Source organism: Culex quinquefasciatus, chromosome 3 (assembly GCF_015732765.1).
Source record: "Culex quinquefasciatus strain JHB chromosome 3, VPISU_Cqui_1.0_pri_paternal, whole genome shotgun sequence".
Lineage (NCBI taxonomy): Eukaryota > Metazoa > Arthropoda > Insecta > Diptera > Culicidae > Culex > Culex quinquefasciatus.
The window spans coordinates 64,788,459-64,807,939 of record NC_051863.1 but is presented as its reverse complement, the minus strand read 5'-3'; the positions used below and the strand labels follow the sequence as shown (position 1 = coordinate 64,807,939).

The window sequence follows — 19,481 nt, the reverse complement described above, 5'->3', positions numbered from 1 at the left end:
AGTGAATTTTCTGATCAATTTGGTGTCTTCGGCAAAGTTGTAGGTATTGTTGAGGACTTTTGAGAAAAAATAGGTACACGTAAAAAAAATTGCAGATTTTTGAATCAACTTTTTTTTCACTAAAACTCAATTTCCCAAAATACGTATTTTTTGATTGTCGAGATTTTTTGATAAGTTTTAGGGGACAAAAATCCGCAACTTTTGAGTCATAGAGAAACATCGTCGAAAAATCTGGCGCCGAGTTATGAATTTTTGAAAAATAGTGATTTTTGGAAAAAATCGAAGTTTCATGCAAAAACAAGTTTGACATTATTCGAAACAATCGAAAAGTACTTTACAGATTTTTTGATAAAGGGCTCCATTTCAAGATATAGCCACCGAAAGTTTGATTTTAGCGAAATATTTGCAGTTTTCATTTTTTTGTTCAGAAGATTTGCTATAAAGTTGTCTAAGAGACATTGAAGATTGGACATCGGGTTGCTGAGATAGAGCCGCTTTAAGAAAAAGAAACACGAACATTGAAGTTTTCTTAATCTCACCAAAATAACCCACCATTTTCTAATGACGATATCTCAGCAACTAATGTTCCGATTTACAATGTTAATACATGAAACGTGAAATTTTCCGATCTCTTCGAAAAAAATATTTTGAAATTTTTTAAATCAAGACTAACATTTAAAAAGGGCCAAACATTGAATATTACGCCCATTTAAAATGCTAGTCTTGATTTAAAAAAAATATTTTTTTCGAAAAGATCGGAAAATTTCACGAATGTTTCATGTTTTAACATTGAAAATCGGACCATTAGTTGCTGAGATATCGACATTAGAAAATGGTGGGTTGTTTTGGTGAGACTTAGAAAACTTCAATTTTCGTGTTTCTTTTTCTTAAAGCGGCTCTATCTCAGCAACCCGAGGTCCAATCTTCAATATCTCTTAGACAACTTTATAGCAAATCTTCTGAACTTAAAAAAAAATAGAAATGGTCACTCATGGTCACTATTTTTAAAAATTGAAAAACTGCAAAAATTTCGCTAAAATCAAACTTTCGGTGGCTATATCTTGAAAACGGAGCCCTTTATCAAAAACTCTGTAAAGTACTTTTCGAAATAATGTCAAATTTATTTTTGTATAAAACTTCGATTTTTTCCAAATAATCACTATTTTTCAATAATTCATAACTCGGAGTTAGATTTTTTGACCATGTTTCTCTATGGCTCAAAAGTTGCGGATTTTTGACCCCTAAAACATATCAAAAAATCTCGAAAATCAAAAAATACGTATTTTGGGAAATTGAGTTTTAGTGAAAAAAAAAGTTGATTAAAAAACTGAATTTTTTGTGTACCTATCTTTCTCAATAGTCCTCAAAAAAAAAACCTACAACTTTGCCGAAGACACCAAAGTGATCAGAAAATTCACTCAAAAGTTACAGCTGTTTGAATATTTACGTTCCATTTTTGTATGGACAGCAGCCAAAATTGTATGGAGACTTGTATGGGTGAACCAATGACGCAAAATAGCTTCTTTGGTCACAGGGAAGGCCCTCACAAAGTTTGAGCCAAATCAAAAAATACAAAAAATAAAAACGGTCGAAATTGGCCATTTTTTTAGAGAGTTGCTCTAATTATAAAACGTAAATTTAAAAAAATGTGAGAAAGCACGGACGTGGAAACAGATTCATTCTATTCATTCAAAGTGACCATTTTCCCCCTTTGTTTCCTCTTGCCACACAGATTGCCGCCGCCAAAACCTTCTTCCAGCAGAAATGCCCTCCCTCGGCCCGGAAGGTGATGCGAACGCGAAGTTCCGGCCAGGCCCACCACATCTGGGACGATCCGTTGATCGAGCAATTCATCACCAACTACTCACCTGCCTCGTCACGTAGCCATCGCCTGGCGGTGGCCCCTCCCCTGGCCTACGGCTACCCGTTTCAGAGTTCAACCCTGGGCAACCGGAGGCGCGACTCGGTCAACAGTTCGATTGGGGCGACTTCGGTGCGCCGACTGCTGACCGTGAACAACCGCAGCTATGGGTGCCGGCACAAGATTCCAACGCACGTGCGGACTAAGGTCACGAAGAACTTTATTCTGCTCACGATCGCCCACGGGTTGTTGTGTATGGTGTTGGTTCCGATGCTGGGACTGCAGGCTTCGAATTCCACCTGGTTCGTGCAGGAAGCGTGGCTGCCGATGGGACCGGACGTCGGTTCGGGACTGCTCAGTTTGGCCTGCATCGTGACGGCGCTGATGTGCCTGGTGACGACCAAGATCCTGCGGAGATTTGGCTACTCGATCGTGCTGGCACTGGTGTATGGTGGGCTTTGTGTGTTCTTGGCGGCGCACATTTATCCGGTTCTGGTTTCGCTGGTTCCTGGGTATTTGATTCTGGGGCTTGTTCTTGGACCGTCTGTGATCTGCAAGCAAACGCTGGTGGTGTCGATGGCTGGCAAGTTGAGCTGTTCACAGCCGGAATGTGGGGGGAACAGCATAGCCGGCATCAACGCGGACAGTTTCGATGATCACAAGTTACTGTGCGGCAAGGACGAAACTATTCGAAGGTTGGGACGATGGTACAAAGCTGCCGGGGATTTCGGGATCATCCTGGGAACCGTCATAGCGTCCTTCATCCTGACGTGCGCTTCGTCGAACGGTACTGGATGCTATTACATGTCGCCGCTGCCCTCTTCAAATACCTCAACGACGCAGCAGCAACTCAACACTAGTGCCGGAATCGCCTTCAACCACGTGGACATTGCCCCAACCTCAGCCAGTAGCGTCGCAAACCTACCCGAACCGAACCCAACCACCAAAGTGACCACTCCGGGAATGCCCAGTTTCAAAGAAACGCTCTTCTTCCTGTACAACATCCGGCTCCAGCATCACAGCAAAGACGAAGAAGACGACGGTTTCCAGCTGGACCGGTTTCCGTACAGCACGTTCCAGACCAACGACCACGGCGAACGGATCTGCGGGTCGCACCTCTGCCCCGTTTGGGATCGGAACATCCCGATCAACAACAGTGCAATCAACTCGCTGGGCATGCAAACCTACACGGGGACACTGCCGCTGATGGGACTGTACTTGATCGGTGGGGTGATTGCGCTGACCGTGACCGGTTTCACCACGCACATCGAGCACAACGTAAAGTTCGATTCGATCCGAAAGATGACCGATACGATGCTGTTTGCGGGACCGATGGCGTACTTTATCGGGACCGAGCAGGGGTACATGCTGGCGGATTTCATGAAGGTAGGTTTTGATTATTGATATTAAGTATGATAAAGATTAAATTTTCACATAGCTTCATACCGGCCTTCTTATATTAAACATGTAATATATTAAAAAAAAATCTAAACACATTTAGTTGCCTTTACAGTACAGTTTTAAATGTATAAACAGTTTTACATACAATTTAAATTGCATTCTTATTCCAGGCAGAACTTTGTACATAACTGAGTTAATAAGCTTCTGCCTTCTGCAACATAATACCCGGTTTATTAGCATTGAACTCACTTTTCCGCAAATTCCACGTTCAATTTTGCACCACAAACTTTGCGCACCTCTCCAATTCCCTCTAATTATTCAGCCTTTCTTCCTTCGTACCACCATTCGCACAAACCTGAGCGAAATATTTTAAAACATTTTGAAACAACAAAAAAGAAAAACCTCAAAAGCAAAAACATCTCAACAATTTTCCGAGATGCCAAAGCACCCGGCTCCACATTGAACCGGGACCGAAACCAAACTTTTGCCCGGTCGAGGTATCAGTTGCAGCCGAGCCGGGTTTTCCCTTTCAAGGGTGGGGATACCAAAAAAAAAAAAAACTTTTTGAGTGGGTATTATCACAACTTTTCCCGGTTGCTGTCCGTGACACGCGTTCGACACGACGAGTTCGACAGCATTGATGAGCTGGGTGGATTTTTTTTTGTTCTGTTGGGATTAAAAGTTCTGCATTTCGGGTTAATTACCAACGGTTGAATGATTGATTTCCATTTTTAAATTGTGACGCGGGTTAAAATGTCGAAAAAAAAACCGTTGTTCATATTATTACAATTTGCATTTCATATTACTATTGTCAGGGACTTGTTAAGGCCATTTTTTGTTGTTTTACTAGTAAAAGTAGTTCTTTTACAACAATAAATTTCAATTCAATGATTATCAGCTTTTTGAAATGCTAGCGACGAATTATCAATAACTATGAATGGTACCTGCCAAATAATATTGGATAATCTTACTCCGATATTATCACTGCACACAAGACTGCACATCAAAGATACATAATCTTGGAATTTCCATTTGGTTGCTCTTTTGATTCACGAAATTCCACCCACTTTTGACACAATTTTTCATCACGTGGGAAACAAAAAAAGGCCTCTTTTGGGTTGCATCGTTTAGTATACGAAGAAAAAAGTGAGATGCACTGATTTTTTCATCGAAAACAACAAAATCAACAGATCCAAAATGTTTCAAAACAATTCACTTCAGCAGCAAAAAAATATGTCACGCTTCAGCTTGAACATAGAGCAATTCCAGCTCAAATCAGGATTTTTTCTGGTACATTTGTACCCGACCCTCTCCGATTTCAATGAAACTTTTGAGACATGTGATCCTAGACCTATATAAACCATTTTTGTGTATATGGAGCCAATTGTACTCGAAAATGACACTTGGGAAGGGCGCGAGGTTTTTAAATATTTTAGTATTTTGCAATTTAAAAATTACTGTATCTCGAAGCAATTGCGTCGTATCAAAAAGTGGTCAAAGACAAACTTGTAGGAAATTGGATGGGCTTTCTGGAAAAAATACACTGAAACAAAAAAAACACGCCACTTCTATGAGATTTTTTGATTTTTAAGTTTAAAAGTTAAATTTCAAGGTGATGTCACGATTTTTTTTCGCTCAAAATTTTTGAGGAAATAGCCTAAAATGTTACAAAAAGACTCACGAAAAATGCAGGATGTTATGTCTATCATAAAAAAATACAAAAATCATTTACTAAAACTATTTTTTTGAAAAGTGGTCTAAACGTCAAAATTTTCAAAAACCGATAGTGGGAATCGATTCCCCAGACAATTTTACATAAAAGTCTCCATATTGACCATTGTCCCAAGTCCAATCCTTGGGAAGATACAGCGGTTTTAAAAATAAAAATGATGAAAAAACTGGTTTTTTGGTGGTTTTTGGCAATTTCTATATGACAGACTTGGTTTTTTAGTCTCGAAAATATTTTTACCGGAAAGCTCGTCCAATTTCCCATAAGTTTGCCTCTGACAGCTTTTCAATTTGACTCGTTTTAATATTTACGTAACCTTATTTACTAGCCAGGTTTCTACCAAACTGAAAAAAATATTCTATTTACAGTTATGAGCAATGTAATTTAACTTATATTTGTAAGGCCATACATCCAATTGAAATGTTGTCAAAGACAAACTTATGGGAAATTGGACGAGCTTTCCGGTAAAAATATTTACGAGACTAAAAAACCAAGTCTGTCGTATAGAAATTGCCAAAAACCACCAAAAAACAGTTTTTTTATCATTTTTATTTTTAAAACCGCTGTATCTTCCCAAGGATTGGACTTGGGACAATGGTCAATATGGAGACGTTTATGTAAAATTGTCCGGAGAATCGATTCCCACTATCGATTTTAGAAAATTTTGACGTTTAGACCACTTTTCAAAAAAACAGTTTTAGTAAATGATTTTTGTATTTTTTTAGGAGAGACTTACCATTCTGCATTTTTCGTGAGTCTTTTTGTAACATTTTAGGCTATTTCCTAAAAAATTTTGAGCGAAAAAAAATCGTGTCATCACCTTTAAATTTAACTTTTAAACTTAAAAATTAAAAAATCTCATAGAAGTGGCGTGTATTTTTGTTTCAGTGTATTTTTTTCAGAAAGCCCGTCCAATTTCCTACAAGTTTGTGTTAGACCACTTTTTGATACGATGCAATGGCTTCGAGATACAGTAATTTTTAAATTGCGAAATACTAAAATATTTAAAAACCCTTCGACCTTCTTAAATGTTATTTTCGAGTACTGTTGGCTCCATATACACAAAAATGGCTTATACAGGCCTAAGATAACATGTCTCAAAAGTTTCATTGAAATCGGAGAGGGTCGGGTACAAAAGTACCAGAAAAATCCTGATTTGAGCTGGAATTGCTCCATAGCCTTCTACTTTGTTTATGTTTACAGCTGTAGTGCTGTTGTATTAGTGGGGAGCAGTGGGGAGCTTTCGAAAATAACGTTACGCATTCTGTCTTTTCAGCACCCAGATTATCTAGACTTGGTGATTTTTCACGCTCAAAAATTGCAAATTTCACGGGGATCTCAATTTCAAAACACCAAATTTCACGCAAATTTCGCGGAACGTGAAAAATGTTAAAATAACTCTGAAAATCTTATGTTTGAATCACAGAAACTACTTTTCATGCTTTATTATATATTAATCTTCAATAAACAAAAAAATCTTTCATAAATTTGAACGTGACACAAAAAAATCTCCTAATTTTCAAAAAAGATTCCATTTAGTTTATGGATATGGATCTTTTGATGCCGTCAGTTTCTGCCTATCAAAAGTATCATTTTCAAAGTAAAAAATTACGAGGAATCGATTGGTGGTACTCTCATTAGCGGCAAATGACGGGAAGTGGTCCATTTCACCCCATTTAGACTTTTTTAGCGTGTTTTTCTGCAATATCTTCAACTGCCCTAGTTTGCCGCACTTCTAAAGAATCTTATTATATGTAAAAAGCCACGAGAAATCGATTGGTGACACTCTTAATGGCGGCAAGGTCCAATTTTGCCCCATTTACCCATTTTTATGTGTTTTATATCAATATCTTGAATTCTTGTAGTTTCCTAAATTTTTAAAGTTTGTTATTTTGGTCAGTGGTAATAGGCCAGTGTTATAGCTGTCTTGGAAACAAATAAAAATACATTAGTTGGCTTTTCAAGGAAAAATAGTTTAGAACTCCAAAAAATCAGCACTCTGTTCTACAACTTTGTACTGCATGATCATCGCCTACTAAGGTGAAATTTGTGGATAGGGCCAGGGGGAGGGGGGGGGGGAGGGAGACTTTGTATGCTGATTTGAAGGGCTTGGAACCAAACAGCTCACCGCTGGAAATGTTTTCAATTATTTTCCAATAAATTTGAGGAAAACACAGTACACAGCAAAACTTTGGATTGCCATTTCAGTAAAATAATTAACTAAATGCGATTCAGTAATCGTCATTTTTGCTGAATTCGGTAATGAACAAAAACATTGCTGAAAAATTAGTAAGGCTGGTACAAATTTTATTTAAAGTTTTTGTCCCCCCCCCCCCCCTTCAAAGTTGGCCCGAAAAATCAGGGGGCAAAAAAATATTTTTTCAAAAAACTTCAATATTTTTATGAAAATTTAAGTGCAATTAGTTAAAATCAATTTAAAATGAATTCCCCTGCGTTTAGAATCATTTTTAGCATGTTTGGGTTGATTAAAAAATCTTTTGAATTTTTGAAAATTTTCGATGTCTACTATCGCTAAAGTTTTTTTTTCACTAAAATTTTTGTTTTCGTCAAATTTTACATTTTTTGAAAACTTTTATTGCAAAACAACTGAACTAGTGTAAAATACATTTTAAAACACTTTTTCCATGCAAATGTTGAAACTATGGCATGTTATTTTAATATTTACATTTACTTTGCCCCCCCCCCCTCGACTCAAGCCAGAGCCGAGGGGCAAAAACTTTTAAAAATATTTGCATCGGCCTAACTGCATATCTGTCAAACTGAAATGTCACTTATGATCTTTATAAACCAAGATAAGAAAAATGTAAAAAATAAATGCCTCGATGATAACCACCTTTTTTTAGGTTTGAACGATTGATGAAATAAATGTATAAATAACAGTACTGGAAACATTTTAAATGACAAGCAAAATCAAATTTTGATAACTGAAATATCAGCAACGAAAGTGACAAATATCAGTTATCTGAGAATTCAGTAAAATTTAAATTACTGAATCGTTTACTGAAATTTCAGTAGATGAAAATTCAGTAAAACTTTACTGAATTTCAGTCAAAAAAATGGTGTGTACCGTTTTTGAAGACAAAATATAGGATTTTAAAGTACCATGCTTCTCCATCAAAGTGAGTTTCTAGTACATTCGACTGGAGACGCATGGTGCTGTATGTTCAGTGTACTGAGTTCCGTCATTTTTTTCGAGAAACCATTTCTCAAATTCTTGTTAATATTAAGATAGTCACCATTTTTTGATATGTTACGTAAAATATCTTGAAAAAACATTTTAAAAAAATCATTTTCTACTGTGAGCAATTGTTACATAATAAAATATGAGTCTAACCATATGTAGAAAAAATACATAAATATTTAAAATGTGTAACCTATTCTAACTTATATTTTCAGGCCTTCGTATCCTGCGAGCTCGGCCCGAACAGCGTCGCCGGCGCCATGATCGGAATGGGGGTGATGCAGCTGATTGCGGCCTGCACCCTGAGCATGCTCCTGCGCCACACCAAGCGGGTCGTCGTGATAAGTAGGACTTGCACAATTTTCTTAAATGTATTGAATTTTAAATTAAACAGTCTTCATTTTCCCCCCCAGTTGCCGGTTTCATATTCCACGCCTGCCTGCTGCTAGTTCTGCTCCGGTGGAAGCCCTCGCGCGACGACAGTGCCGTCCTGTACGTCATTCCGGCGGCCTGGGGCGTCTGCAACGCGGTCTGGGAAACCCTGACCGGAGCGCTCGTAACCGTGAGCCACTCGACCAAGGTGGCCGAAGTGATGTCCCCACTGCAGGCGCTCCGATTCCTCGGGCTCGGAATCACCTTCGGCGTGCACGGACTGCTCTGCGAAGCGCCCAAGATCATCATTCTGGCCATCCTGCTGGTCATCTCGGTGATTCCGTACACCATGCTCGAACTGAAGCTCGAAAGCCAACGGAAAGCCGCCAAAGTGAACTTATGACGATTGTGTGCCCACGATTACTAATGTTTGGTCAAGTTAAAGTACTTCTAGGTGGGGGAGGGTGCAAAGTGCCCCACTTGGTGATATTTTTTCGACGGCACAAACTGGGTGAAATCGTTTGCTCGCTCAACACGCTAGGGATGCACATGAACCCCTTCATCAAGTAAAGTAAAATAGGAAGCCCGGTTGTTCAGAGGAACCACAAAGTTAACAAAATATCATAAAGATAAAATTACACCCTACCAATGGCAGTCAGCGTGGTTCAAGAACTCCTACTTCAAAACTATTGTAGAACTTGTTTGGTAGAGACTGTTGTTCTTAACTTTTACATTGTATTCTCTTCGGATGTGTACGGCAAAATTTAAGGAAATAATTCCGGAGGAAGGTCTTTCTATAGATTTCATTTCCGAATCAAATATTGAAAACTGAAATTTTAAAATGATCAAAACAACATTTTCAAATTAAAGCTACCGATTTTACTACTTGTGGGCTTGTGAACATTTGACATTTGTAGCGAACTGATTTTTGGCAGTTTTCTTTAGTTCGTTCACACATGAACGAATGAGCATTGCGCAAGGGGCAATGACTGTCAATGATGGTTCTGACTTCAGGGCCCAGAAATAGTAAATTGAAATGGAAAAATAATCACAATATGTTAAATGCTTCTACAAGCAAAATAAAAAAAACGTTCCTTGATTGATACATTTTCAATCCCCTCAATGGCCGATCAGGAATGATACCTTTCAGAGCCTTAACATGACTGCATTCGAATGATTGCTGTCGTCACGCAGCTCCGCACGAGCAAGGGAGTGAAAAAAAGAGAAAGAGAAAGACGTGCGGCTGCTTGAGTGTTGAACTCGGTTTGTGTTAGTTCCGACTTCGTGTGCGTTCACTGTTGGTCGTCCCGAATTATGATCACAGGCACAGGCACTGTGAGTGAGATTTCAAATATGTATCGTTTTTGACGATGAATGCTTACTGAAAGCATTTTCAAATTTCGTGCAATCACTGTCAGCGACCGTTCTCTTTTTAAGGCTTGTTCTAAACATTGCCCTCCAGTCCTACTCAAGATTAATTTGAGTTTCTAATTGGCATTCAATCTGTTTTTTATTGTGTTTGATTGGCTTTATTTTTGCAATTTTACAAAACCCTACATTTTTCAAGCAAGCACCAACTCTGGTTTGAAATATAAAGTATAAATGCTGGTTTTATCATGTTTGAGTCAAAAAAACTAATTTTATGGTTTTAAGAAATTTTATTATAAACTTCTTCAGAATTGACTTGACTTATTTCGACAAAAGACCACCTCGGGAGTTGTTTTCATAGTATGGCCGTACTATAATGTATTCTTCCGGCGTAGTTCTTTCGTAGAACCCGACGCTAGTCAAAGTTTCCCTAATACTTATCAAAGCTTGAGTGTGCCAAAATAAACGAACCAGTGCCACAACGGTGTTGAAGATAATCATAATGGTTTTGAAAAAACAATTCGATTAGACCAAATATTTGTAGCTTTCTGGTAGCACATTAAGCAAGTAAAGACAACCAAATCAACTGTTAGCGAACCGATGGCCTCCAATAATGAAACAGTAAGTGTAAACTGTATAGAAACTAATCAAAAACCGTCAGCCTAAAGCCAAAATATCACGTGCAAAAACGATGTTCCATTTGATACAAACACTACTACGACACACTGAACGCAGAAAAACAAATTTGTGCCAAGATGCCTAAAATTTAAGAACGACGTAGCGTTAAGATAACCACTTTCTTGGTGCAAGTGTTTTGAAACAAATAAGAAAGAATAAGTATTTTTTAGATGCAAACACAAGTATGTACAAGAATGCTGCCCAGCACTGAATTCGTAGTGGACTCCGTTGCCACAACCCTCTCCACTAATCACTTGTATTAATCAACTTGAAATTCGTGTAGGAAAAGAAAACATAACTTTAGAGAGAGAAAAAGAGTAACCAAAAGTAGGCAAACTGTAATCAACTTTCTAGTACTCCCATAAAGATTTCTAGTAAGAACTGACTCTGTAGAGAAACCTTAAAATAAAGCTTAAAACTATGATTAAACACACTTTCAAGTAGCTGCAGAAGGTTGCTATATTATAAACCTATCTACCAACCACATGATGTAATGATGTGTACTAATCGGATGAGTATCGATAAAAAAGGATGTGAATAAAAGACAATTGGGCAAAAATTGTGTTTAAACTTGCGAAAGAACGTCTAGCGGTGTACAATTTACGGCACCGTAAAAAAATTCTCCATCTGAGCAATTCTCTACCAAAACCGGAAATGGATTTTATTTGTATTTTTTTATTTGGCTCAAACTTTGTGGGGGCCTTCCCTATGACCAAATAAGCTATTTTGCGTCATTGGTTCACCCATACAAGTCTCCATACAATTTTGGCAGCTGTCCATACAAAAATGGTTTGTAAATATTCAAACAGTAGTAACTTTTGAGTGAATTTTCTGATCAATTTGGTGTCTTTGGCAAAGTTGTAGGTATTGTTGAGGACTTTTGAGAAAAAATAGGAACACGGAAAATTTTTTTGCAGATTTTTTAATCAACTTTTTTCCACTAAAACTCAATTTCCCAAAATACATATTTTTTGATTTTCGAGATTTTTTGATATGTTTTAGGGGACAAAAATCCGCAACTTTTGAGTCATAGAGAAACATGGTCAAAAAATCTGGCACCGAGTTATGATTTTTTTGAAAAAATAGTGATTTTTGGAAAAAAAATCGAAGTTTCATGCAAAAACAAATTTGACATTATTCAATGTTTGGCCCTTTTAAAATGTTAGTCTTGATTTAAAAATTTTCAAAATATTTTTTTCGAAAAGATCGGAAAAATTCACAAATGCATTATGTATTAACATTGATAATCGGACCATTAGTTGCTGAGATATGATCATTAGAAAATGGTGGGTTATTTTGGTGAGATTAGGAAAACTTCAATTTTCGTGTTTCTTTTTCTTAAAGCGGCTCTATCTCAGCAACCCGAGGTCCAATCTTCAATGTCTCTTAGACAATTTTATAGCAAATTTTCCGAACTTTTCAAAAAAAAAATATTTTTAGAAATGGTCACTCATGGCCACTATTTTTAAAAATCGAAAAACTGCAAATATTTCGCTAAAATCGAGCTTTCGGTGGCTATATCTTGAAAACGGAGCCCTTTATCAATAAATTTGTAAAGAACTCTTCGATTGAAAATTCAATTTTGCATTAAAAAATAATGTCAAATTTGTTTTTGCATGAAACTTCGATTTTTTCCAAAAATCACTATTTTTTCAAAAATTCATAACTCGGCGGCAGATTTTTTGACCATATTTCTCTATGGCTCAAAAGTTGCGGATTTTTGTCTCCTAAAACATATCAAAAAATCTCGAAAATCAAAAAATACTTATTTTGGGAAATTTAGTTTTAGTGTAAAAATAGTTGATTAAAAAATCCGCAATTTTTTTTCCGTGTACCTATTTTTTCCTCAATAGTCCTGATTACCTACAACTTTGCGGAAGACACCAGATTGATCAGAAAATTCACTCAAAAGTTACAGTTGTTTGAATATTTACATACAATTTTTGTATGGACAGCTGCCAAAATTGTATGGAGACTTGTATGGGTGAACCAATGACGCAAAATAGCTTGTTTGGTCATATGGAAGGCCCCACACAAAGTTTAAGTCAAATAAAAAAATACAAAAAATAAAAATGGTCGAAATCGGCCGATTTCGTAGAGAGTTGCTCAAGGGTCGTTTTTTATCGTTGAAATTTGTATGGGAAAAATCGAAAACAAATGTTTGGGAAAAAGCAAAAATTTCAAAATTCAACCAAAAGCTGACGTTAAATGTGACAATGCGCATTGTCAAGTGTGAGGTTCTCACGAAAAAATTTATGATAAACAATTTTGTCGAAGACCGTAAAACGATCCGAATTAACCCTAACGAGTTACAAGTGATTAAAAAAAAGGCGTTATTGTATGAAAAGATTTTTTCCTCCAACTTTAACGGTCTATAGCGACCCTTAAATCCTAACCGATTTCGCTCAAAATTTTCACAGTTACTTATTTTGCCTAAGGAATCGAATCAGGGGTTATCCTTGAGGTCGATTTTTTATTGTCACACTATTCATTACTAGTTTCTTTTGCTGGGATTGTTAGATTTTCAATCTTTCTGGCTCATCTGTAAGGTCTTTTGATAACTCAATCAACGATATATCGCATTGTAGATCCATTTTTTTAATAAAAATAAAATGAAATAAAAATTTTACCACTTTATTTCATCTAGCACTAAAACGCTTAAAAAATCTTAGGGATATTTTTCTTTAAACTCGAGATATTTTAATTTAAAAATGTAACATTTTGAAGAGAAAATTGCATGGGGACTTTTTAGCGGTTGTAATGCTAGATCTCCAATTGAGAATGCAACTTGGCGCATGAAATTGGCCTGCAATGTTTTCAACAATTTCAATTTATTTTTATATATTATTTACCAGCGAATTTTAATAAACTGGTTAAAATTTTATTTTGAATATCACTTTGAAACCTGACACTTGGTGACCAATAAGCACCGTGAACCACATGGACATTTTTGCCTTTCTCACCTCAATAAGGAAAGACTATAAAATCACTCGTAAAATTAACTTCTTTATTCGACCTCGTAGACCCACCTTCACGTACATTTATCGACTCAGAATCAAATTCTGAACAAATGTCTGTGCGTGTGTCTGGTCTCATTTGTTCCGTCTTGGGGTCTCACAAGACCCTAGTTTATATTATAAAGTTTAGAAAGTACTTCAAAATTTATGCTTAAAAACGATTTTAGCTAAACTTCGAAAGATTGTAAAATGGGTGGCTTTTGTATTTTTAGAAAGGTATTTTAAAGACCTTTCCAACAAACCAAAAACGTTGAAGATCTGAAATCCCTTTCAAAAAATATAACTTTAAGTGTTATTTATTCACATTTTAGTTGCCGAATCACACATGGTTTGATGGAAACGTTGTCCGGATCTTCCATGCGACCTATCGTTGGATGGGTGATCAAGAGATCTTTTCCCAAAGAGTCCAAAAGATTGAAAATCTGACAACCCTGTCAAAAGTTATGAATACTTTAGTGTTTTTAATACACTTTTTTGAGGCCGGATCTCAGATATGTTGATAAAATAAGTGTTGTTTATACGCTTTTTTGAGGCTGCGTAGTGTATTCACTCTACAATTGTAAGGAAGGCACCAACCATCTAATGGTGGATTAAGTAACGTTTTTTGCCTTTCTTACAAAAAAATGGTTTAAGGTAGAGGTGGGCAAAAAAAGAGCGAACCGCTCAAAGAGCCGGTTCACTGAAAAGAGCGAACGAACCGTGGCTCACAAAAAAAAAGAACCGCGGTTCTTTTTAAACTCCGGTCTTTTGAAAGAACCGTTTTGATATGGCATGATTTTTGTTATAAATATAATTTATTGAATTTCCAAAAAAAAAAAATAGCATTAAATTTGTTTTTGGGAGTTGACCGAAATAAAACCCAAACCCAAACCGGGTTTTATAAAACCCGGAACTCAAAGTCTGATTTTTGAGAGCTCTTTTTCTGAAATACTTGAGCGAAGTCTGTATCCGCTCTTAAAAATTTGTGTCTTCCATCATAGGGACGTGGCGTTACATCGTGCTGCCACCTGGTTTTTTTAAGCGCAAGAGTGTAAAAGTGCTGAGTCATCGTCTAAAAATAGACGGCGTCCTATCTCGCCCAGCAAAATGAAGTCGATAGAGTAGTCGGTTTCGATGAGAAAAAGTGGAAAATGTGGTCTAAAAATAGCGACGCCATCCCCCTATTGGAAAACCGCTCGCAAAACCCACAATTTTTATATTTCAGATTTGTAGCCGTGGGGTCGGAGACGAACATTTTATTTTTCGATACACAATTTTCGACCAATAAATGTGGTCAAAGCCATTTTTAAAGGTAATTTTTGGACCATTTTACAGATAACACTATCAAATTACAAGAATTCTGTTTCAAACAAAAAGCCATTCGAAAACATGCGCCATAAACTGCTTGGGCCCAAAAATTGAAGCTTTTCCAAAATGTATTTCCAGAGATATAGCCATATTAGTGTTTTTCGTCATATTTTACCCTATTTTTTACTATTAAATTTTTGGTTTTAAACAGAATGATATACTGAACCAGGGATGCCAGATACACAGATTTGTCTGTGTTTCACAGACATTTGAGCTCGTGTCAGACATTTTTTGAGGTACACAGACTTTTTAAAAACTTCATTAAATTGTTATTTTGTTAAAATATCAATCGAAACTCATTTCGTTAGTCTTCAAATGCTTAAAAACACAATTTTTGATAGATTTCTATGACTGTAAATTGATTTATTTGAATTTTAGGCAAAGACACAGACATACACAGACTTTTTCACAGACATTTTAAAAAATCATGTGGCATCCCTGTACTGAACATTAAATTCGAAGTCCCGGCACGTTCTCGCTCGAAAGATCCACAAGTCGTCAAGTCGAAGCATAAACGCCAGCACATTTACGCTTGCGCGTTTTACGCTGCGCGTGAAAGTGTTCTTTTTGGCTTCTGATAATAGATCGACAAAGTGCAATAGCGATACATATTTTTTTAAGTTAATCATAGACTAACATTAAAGACTGAGTACCCTTTTTATTTTTCTAATAATGTCAATCCAATATGTTTTTCTTAATTAAATTTTAACACCTTGCGACCCATAATGTACCCCTGAAATTAAAAAAAATGGAATTCGAGGTTTAGCCTGAAAATATTCGAAGCTTTAGGTCAAATTCTCACTGGGTGGTACCATATTGTTTCTGAAAAATTAATTGCAGCAATATATTTGTCGGAGTTTCATCATTTTGTAAGAAAGGCTCTATTTCACCTCTGGTGATATTAAATCGAGTTTTTAACATTGCTACAAACTTGAAAAACCTATTACTATTCACGATCAAATAATTTAGCGAAGTTCACCAAAGTTCCATGAAAATAACTTTTAGACTAGACCTTCAATCGATAAGTTTCTTTCAACTAAAAAAAAACAACACACAACGCTTCTATTTTCTATAACTTGCAGTTTTATTTTCTTTATTCACTCTTTTCAGTTTGGATTCTTACGGCATAACGGTTTAAAACTACGTATAAAAAATGTCTTCTACAAGGGAGCGGCAAAAACTACACTCTCGCCAATATCGGGAAAACTTTAGTTTAGTTGCCCACTGGTTAGTTGCTCTTTTCTCTTCACAATTATAGTTTTTGTATTATTCTTATATTTTTCACTTTACAATTTCATTCTATCCCTCGCTCTGCTGCCGAGCGCACACGATTGCAATGGATTAGTCACTTTTTTTTCTCGTATAGCGTGTACCGTTCAGTTAAACTAGGTGACAACGGAGTACCGATCTGGGTTTTAGCGTGCTTTGTATAAGGGGTTAAAAAATCTAAATAATCTAACTAATATATTACAAAAGTTGGACTTATAGAGGGGCTGACCGCTTTTTTTCTTTTTTTAAATGTTAAAATATATAAGTTTCGACTTAGAATGACAAATTGAACCAGTTTGGTTTTTCGAAAGAAGAAAATCCGCAAATTCTAAGCAGTTTTCGCTAGTTAATCGTAAGTCTATAACACAGACAAGAATAGCGCGACAGCCGCGCGAGCTGTTTTTCTCTTTTTGGCGACTTACCTTAAGCAAAATTTTAAACGCGAAACGCCTTACAGATAAGCGACCAGTCTGGCGGTGGCATCGTCATCGTCGACCGGATACCTCCGCCGACGGAGACGACTGCACCGTGGCCAAGGAAGCGAAGGCCACCACCAGCGCTGGCACCTCCGGCGTGACTATTTGTTCTTCATCGCGATGGTTCGCCGCGTGACGCGTCCGCACAGCAGCCCGAAGATGAAGATGAACCCGACGAAGCTGAACAGGACCAGCAGGAAAAAGTGCCGCGACGGCGAGTCGACCACCTGCGTGTACAGCTGGCCGAGGCTTTCCGCCTGGGGGATCACCTGTGGAAAGATGAAACCTTTGAAATTTTGTTGGGCAAATCCAGCTTATTACAACTAAACTTTTGAACATTATTAAAACAGATAAAATTATATTTTTTAATTTTTTTAAGGTTTTTAGCTATTTCTAATTTAGGTATATATACCGTCCCTGCCAAGGTCTAAGAAGTGATGCCACTTTAAATGTTCTCAAAATCTTTGAATTACAAGGTGTAATATCCTATAGAAAAATTGATTGTGATTGAAAAAAGGGGAAATATTGCCAGGAAAAGTTTGAAAATTTACTTTTTTCAAGTGTGTATATTTTTCACTTTCAAACAAACTTAAAAAAAATGGATTTCCAATTTCTAGTCGGACCTTCTTAATGAAACCTGAAAAAATGGAATGTCTTTTAATTTTTGACGATTTTGGAACAAAAAAATCTGAAATCCTGAAATTCTAAAAATCTAAAATTCTAAAATTCTAAAATTCTAAAATTCTAAAATTCTAAAATTCTAAAATTCTAAAATTCTAAAATTCTAAAATTCTAAAATTCTAAAATTCTAAAATTCTAAAATTCTAAAATTCTAAAATTCTAAAATTCTAAAATTCTAAAATTCTAAAATTCTAAAATTCTAAAATTCTAAAATTCTAAAATTCTAAAATTCTGAAATTCTAAAATTCTAAATTCAGAAATTTAAAAATTTAAAAATTCTAAAATTTTGAAATTCTAAAATTCTAAAATTCTAAAATTCTAAAATTCTAAAATTCTAAAATTCCAAAATTCTAAAATTCTAAAATTATAAAATTCTAAAATTTTAAAATTCTAAAATTCAGAAATTTAAAAATTTAAAAATTCTAAAATTTAGAAATTCTGAAATTCGAAAATTTCAAAATTCAAAGATTTAAAACTCAAAAATTCAAAAATGCGTTCAAATAGCTTAATTTTTGTTGTTTTTTTAAATGTAAGACCGCTGCAAATTTTTTTTTGAAGTTTATGTCCCTCAACTCTGACCAAAGCCGAGGGGGGGGACGAAAATTTTGTTTTTTTTTTGCGAAAAATATTTTTTTTTGCGGTGCTGTACTTGGAATTTTATAAAACTTCAAATCATTTTTAAACAAGCCCAAACATGCTAAATATGATTATCAATGCAGAAAAATGCATTTTAGATTGTTTTCATTTGATTAGACTTCAATTTTCGTGGAAATTTTGAATATTTTTGGAAAAATATTTTTTTTGCCCCCTGATTTATCAGACCAATTTTGAAGGGGGAGGGGGGGGGGGCGACATTAACTTTAAAAAATATTTGCAACGGCCTAAATAGCATTTTTTTTTTGATTTTTATAAATTATTTTTTTAAATTTAAAAAATCAGGGGACAAAAAAAATATTTTTTCGAAAAACTTTAAAATTTTCATGAAAATTAAAGTTTAACCAACTGAAAACCAGTTAAAATGCATTTTCTCACGTTTATAATCATATTTAGCATGTTTGAACTCCTTTGAAAACATTTTAAATTTTCATGAAATACCAATGTACAGTTCCACAAAAAAAAATTTGGGGAAAAAATTCCGTCAATACCTTGATATTTTCAAAACTCATGATTGGAAAGCAACTGTACGCCTGTAAATATATTTTCAAACACTTTTTTCATCCAAATGTTGAAATCTAGGCCCCTCCCCTCGACTTTGGTCAAAGCCGAGGGACATAAACTTTGAAAAATATTTGCAACGGTCTTATTTTTATTATTTTTGAAATTTTTTTGATTTTTTTTTAATTTTTTAAAGTCTTTTTAAATATTTTTTATTTTTTTTTAATTTTTTATAAATATTTTGAAATTTATTATTTTTTTTAGTTTTTTCATGTAATTTTTGATTTAAAAAAAATGAATTTTTCTTTAAATTTTAATTTTTTTAATTTAAATGTTTTTTATCTGTTTTAATTTTTTTATATTTTTTTCTTTAATTTTTTAATTTTTTTTTTTTTATCTTTTGAAATTTTTAATATTTTTTTTATTTTTTTTTCGTTTTTTTTTTAATTTTTTTTTGTTATCTTTAATTTTTTTTAATTTTTGTTTTTTTTTTAGTTTTGTCATTTTTTATTTTTTTTATTTTTTATACCTAAAAAAACATTTTTTTCCGTGCATGGTTCAGTTTTCCGTGCATCATTCCATTTGCCGCAGTAGCAAGCCAGCCAAATAGCGGATAGCAAAATGAAATCCCGAAGAACTGAGAGCAAATTTGCTACCGCGACAGGTACCGCGGTGGGGTTGACGTCGGGTGCAAATTTGATTTGCTTCGATGTTTGCTACCCGCGCTGGAGATGCACTAGGGGATTCTGACTAGGGACCTACATAGGGAAATGAAATGTTGTGGGAAAAATTTCAAACACTCAAACACTGAGAGAAAAGCTCCTAATAATACTATAAGTTACGTCTTATGAACGAGGTCCCAGCTGTGTCCATTGAGGCGCTCACGAAATTTATAATTAGGCTTATGAAAGCTTTATCAAAGCTT

General features: G+C 35.4%; 2 protein-coding genes across 3 annotated transcripts in view; one reads left to right on the top strand and one right to left on the bottom strand.

Annotated features, from left to right (window-relative positions):
- The window catches only part of LOC6048876, a 47,970-nt gene extending 36,800 nt beyond the window's left edge, over positions 1-11,170 (top strand). Inside the window, exons 3-5 of the mRNA XM_038263828.1 lie at positions 1,733-3,247; positions 8,409-8,538; positions 8,607-11,170. Of these exons, the coding sequence (XP_038119756.1) occupies positions 1,733-3,247; positions 8,409-8,538; positions 8,607-8,968 (2,007 nt within the window). The 3' untranslated portion in view covers positions 8,969-11,170. The remainder of the gene's footprint in view (positions 1-1,732; positions 3,248-8,408; positions 8,539-8,606) is intronic.
- A 4,865-nt stretch (positions 11,171-16,035) lies between these two features.
- Positions 16,036-19,481, bottom strand: part of LOC6048882 (Golgi apparatus protein 1) — a 29,214-nt gene continuing 25,768 nt past the window's right edge. For both annotated transcript variants that reach the window (XM_038259230.1, XM_001865686.2), the window contains exon 6: positions 16,036-16,989. In XM_038259230.1, coding sequence (XP_038115158.1) covers positions 16,822-16,989 — 168 coding nt within the window. In that variant the 3' untranslated portion in view covers positions 16,036-16,821. The remainder of the gene's footprint in view (positions 16,990-19,481) is intronic.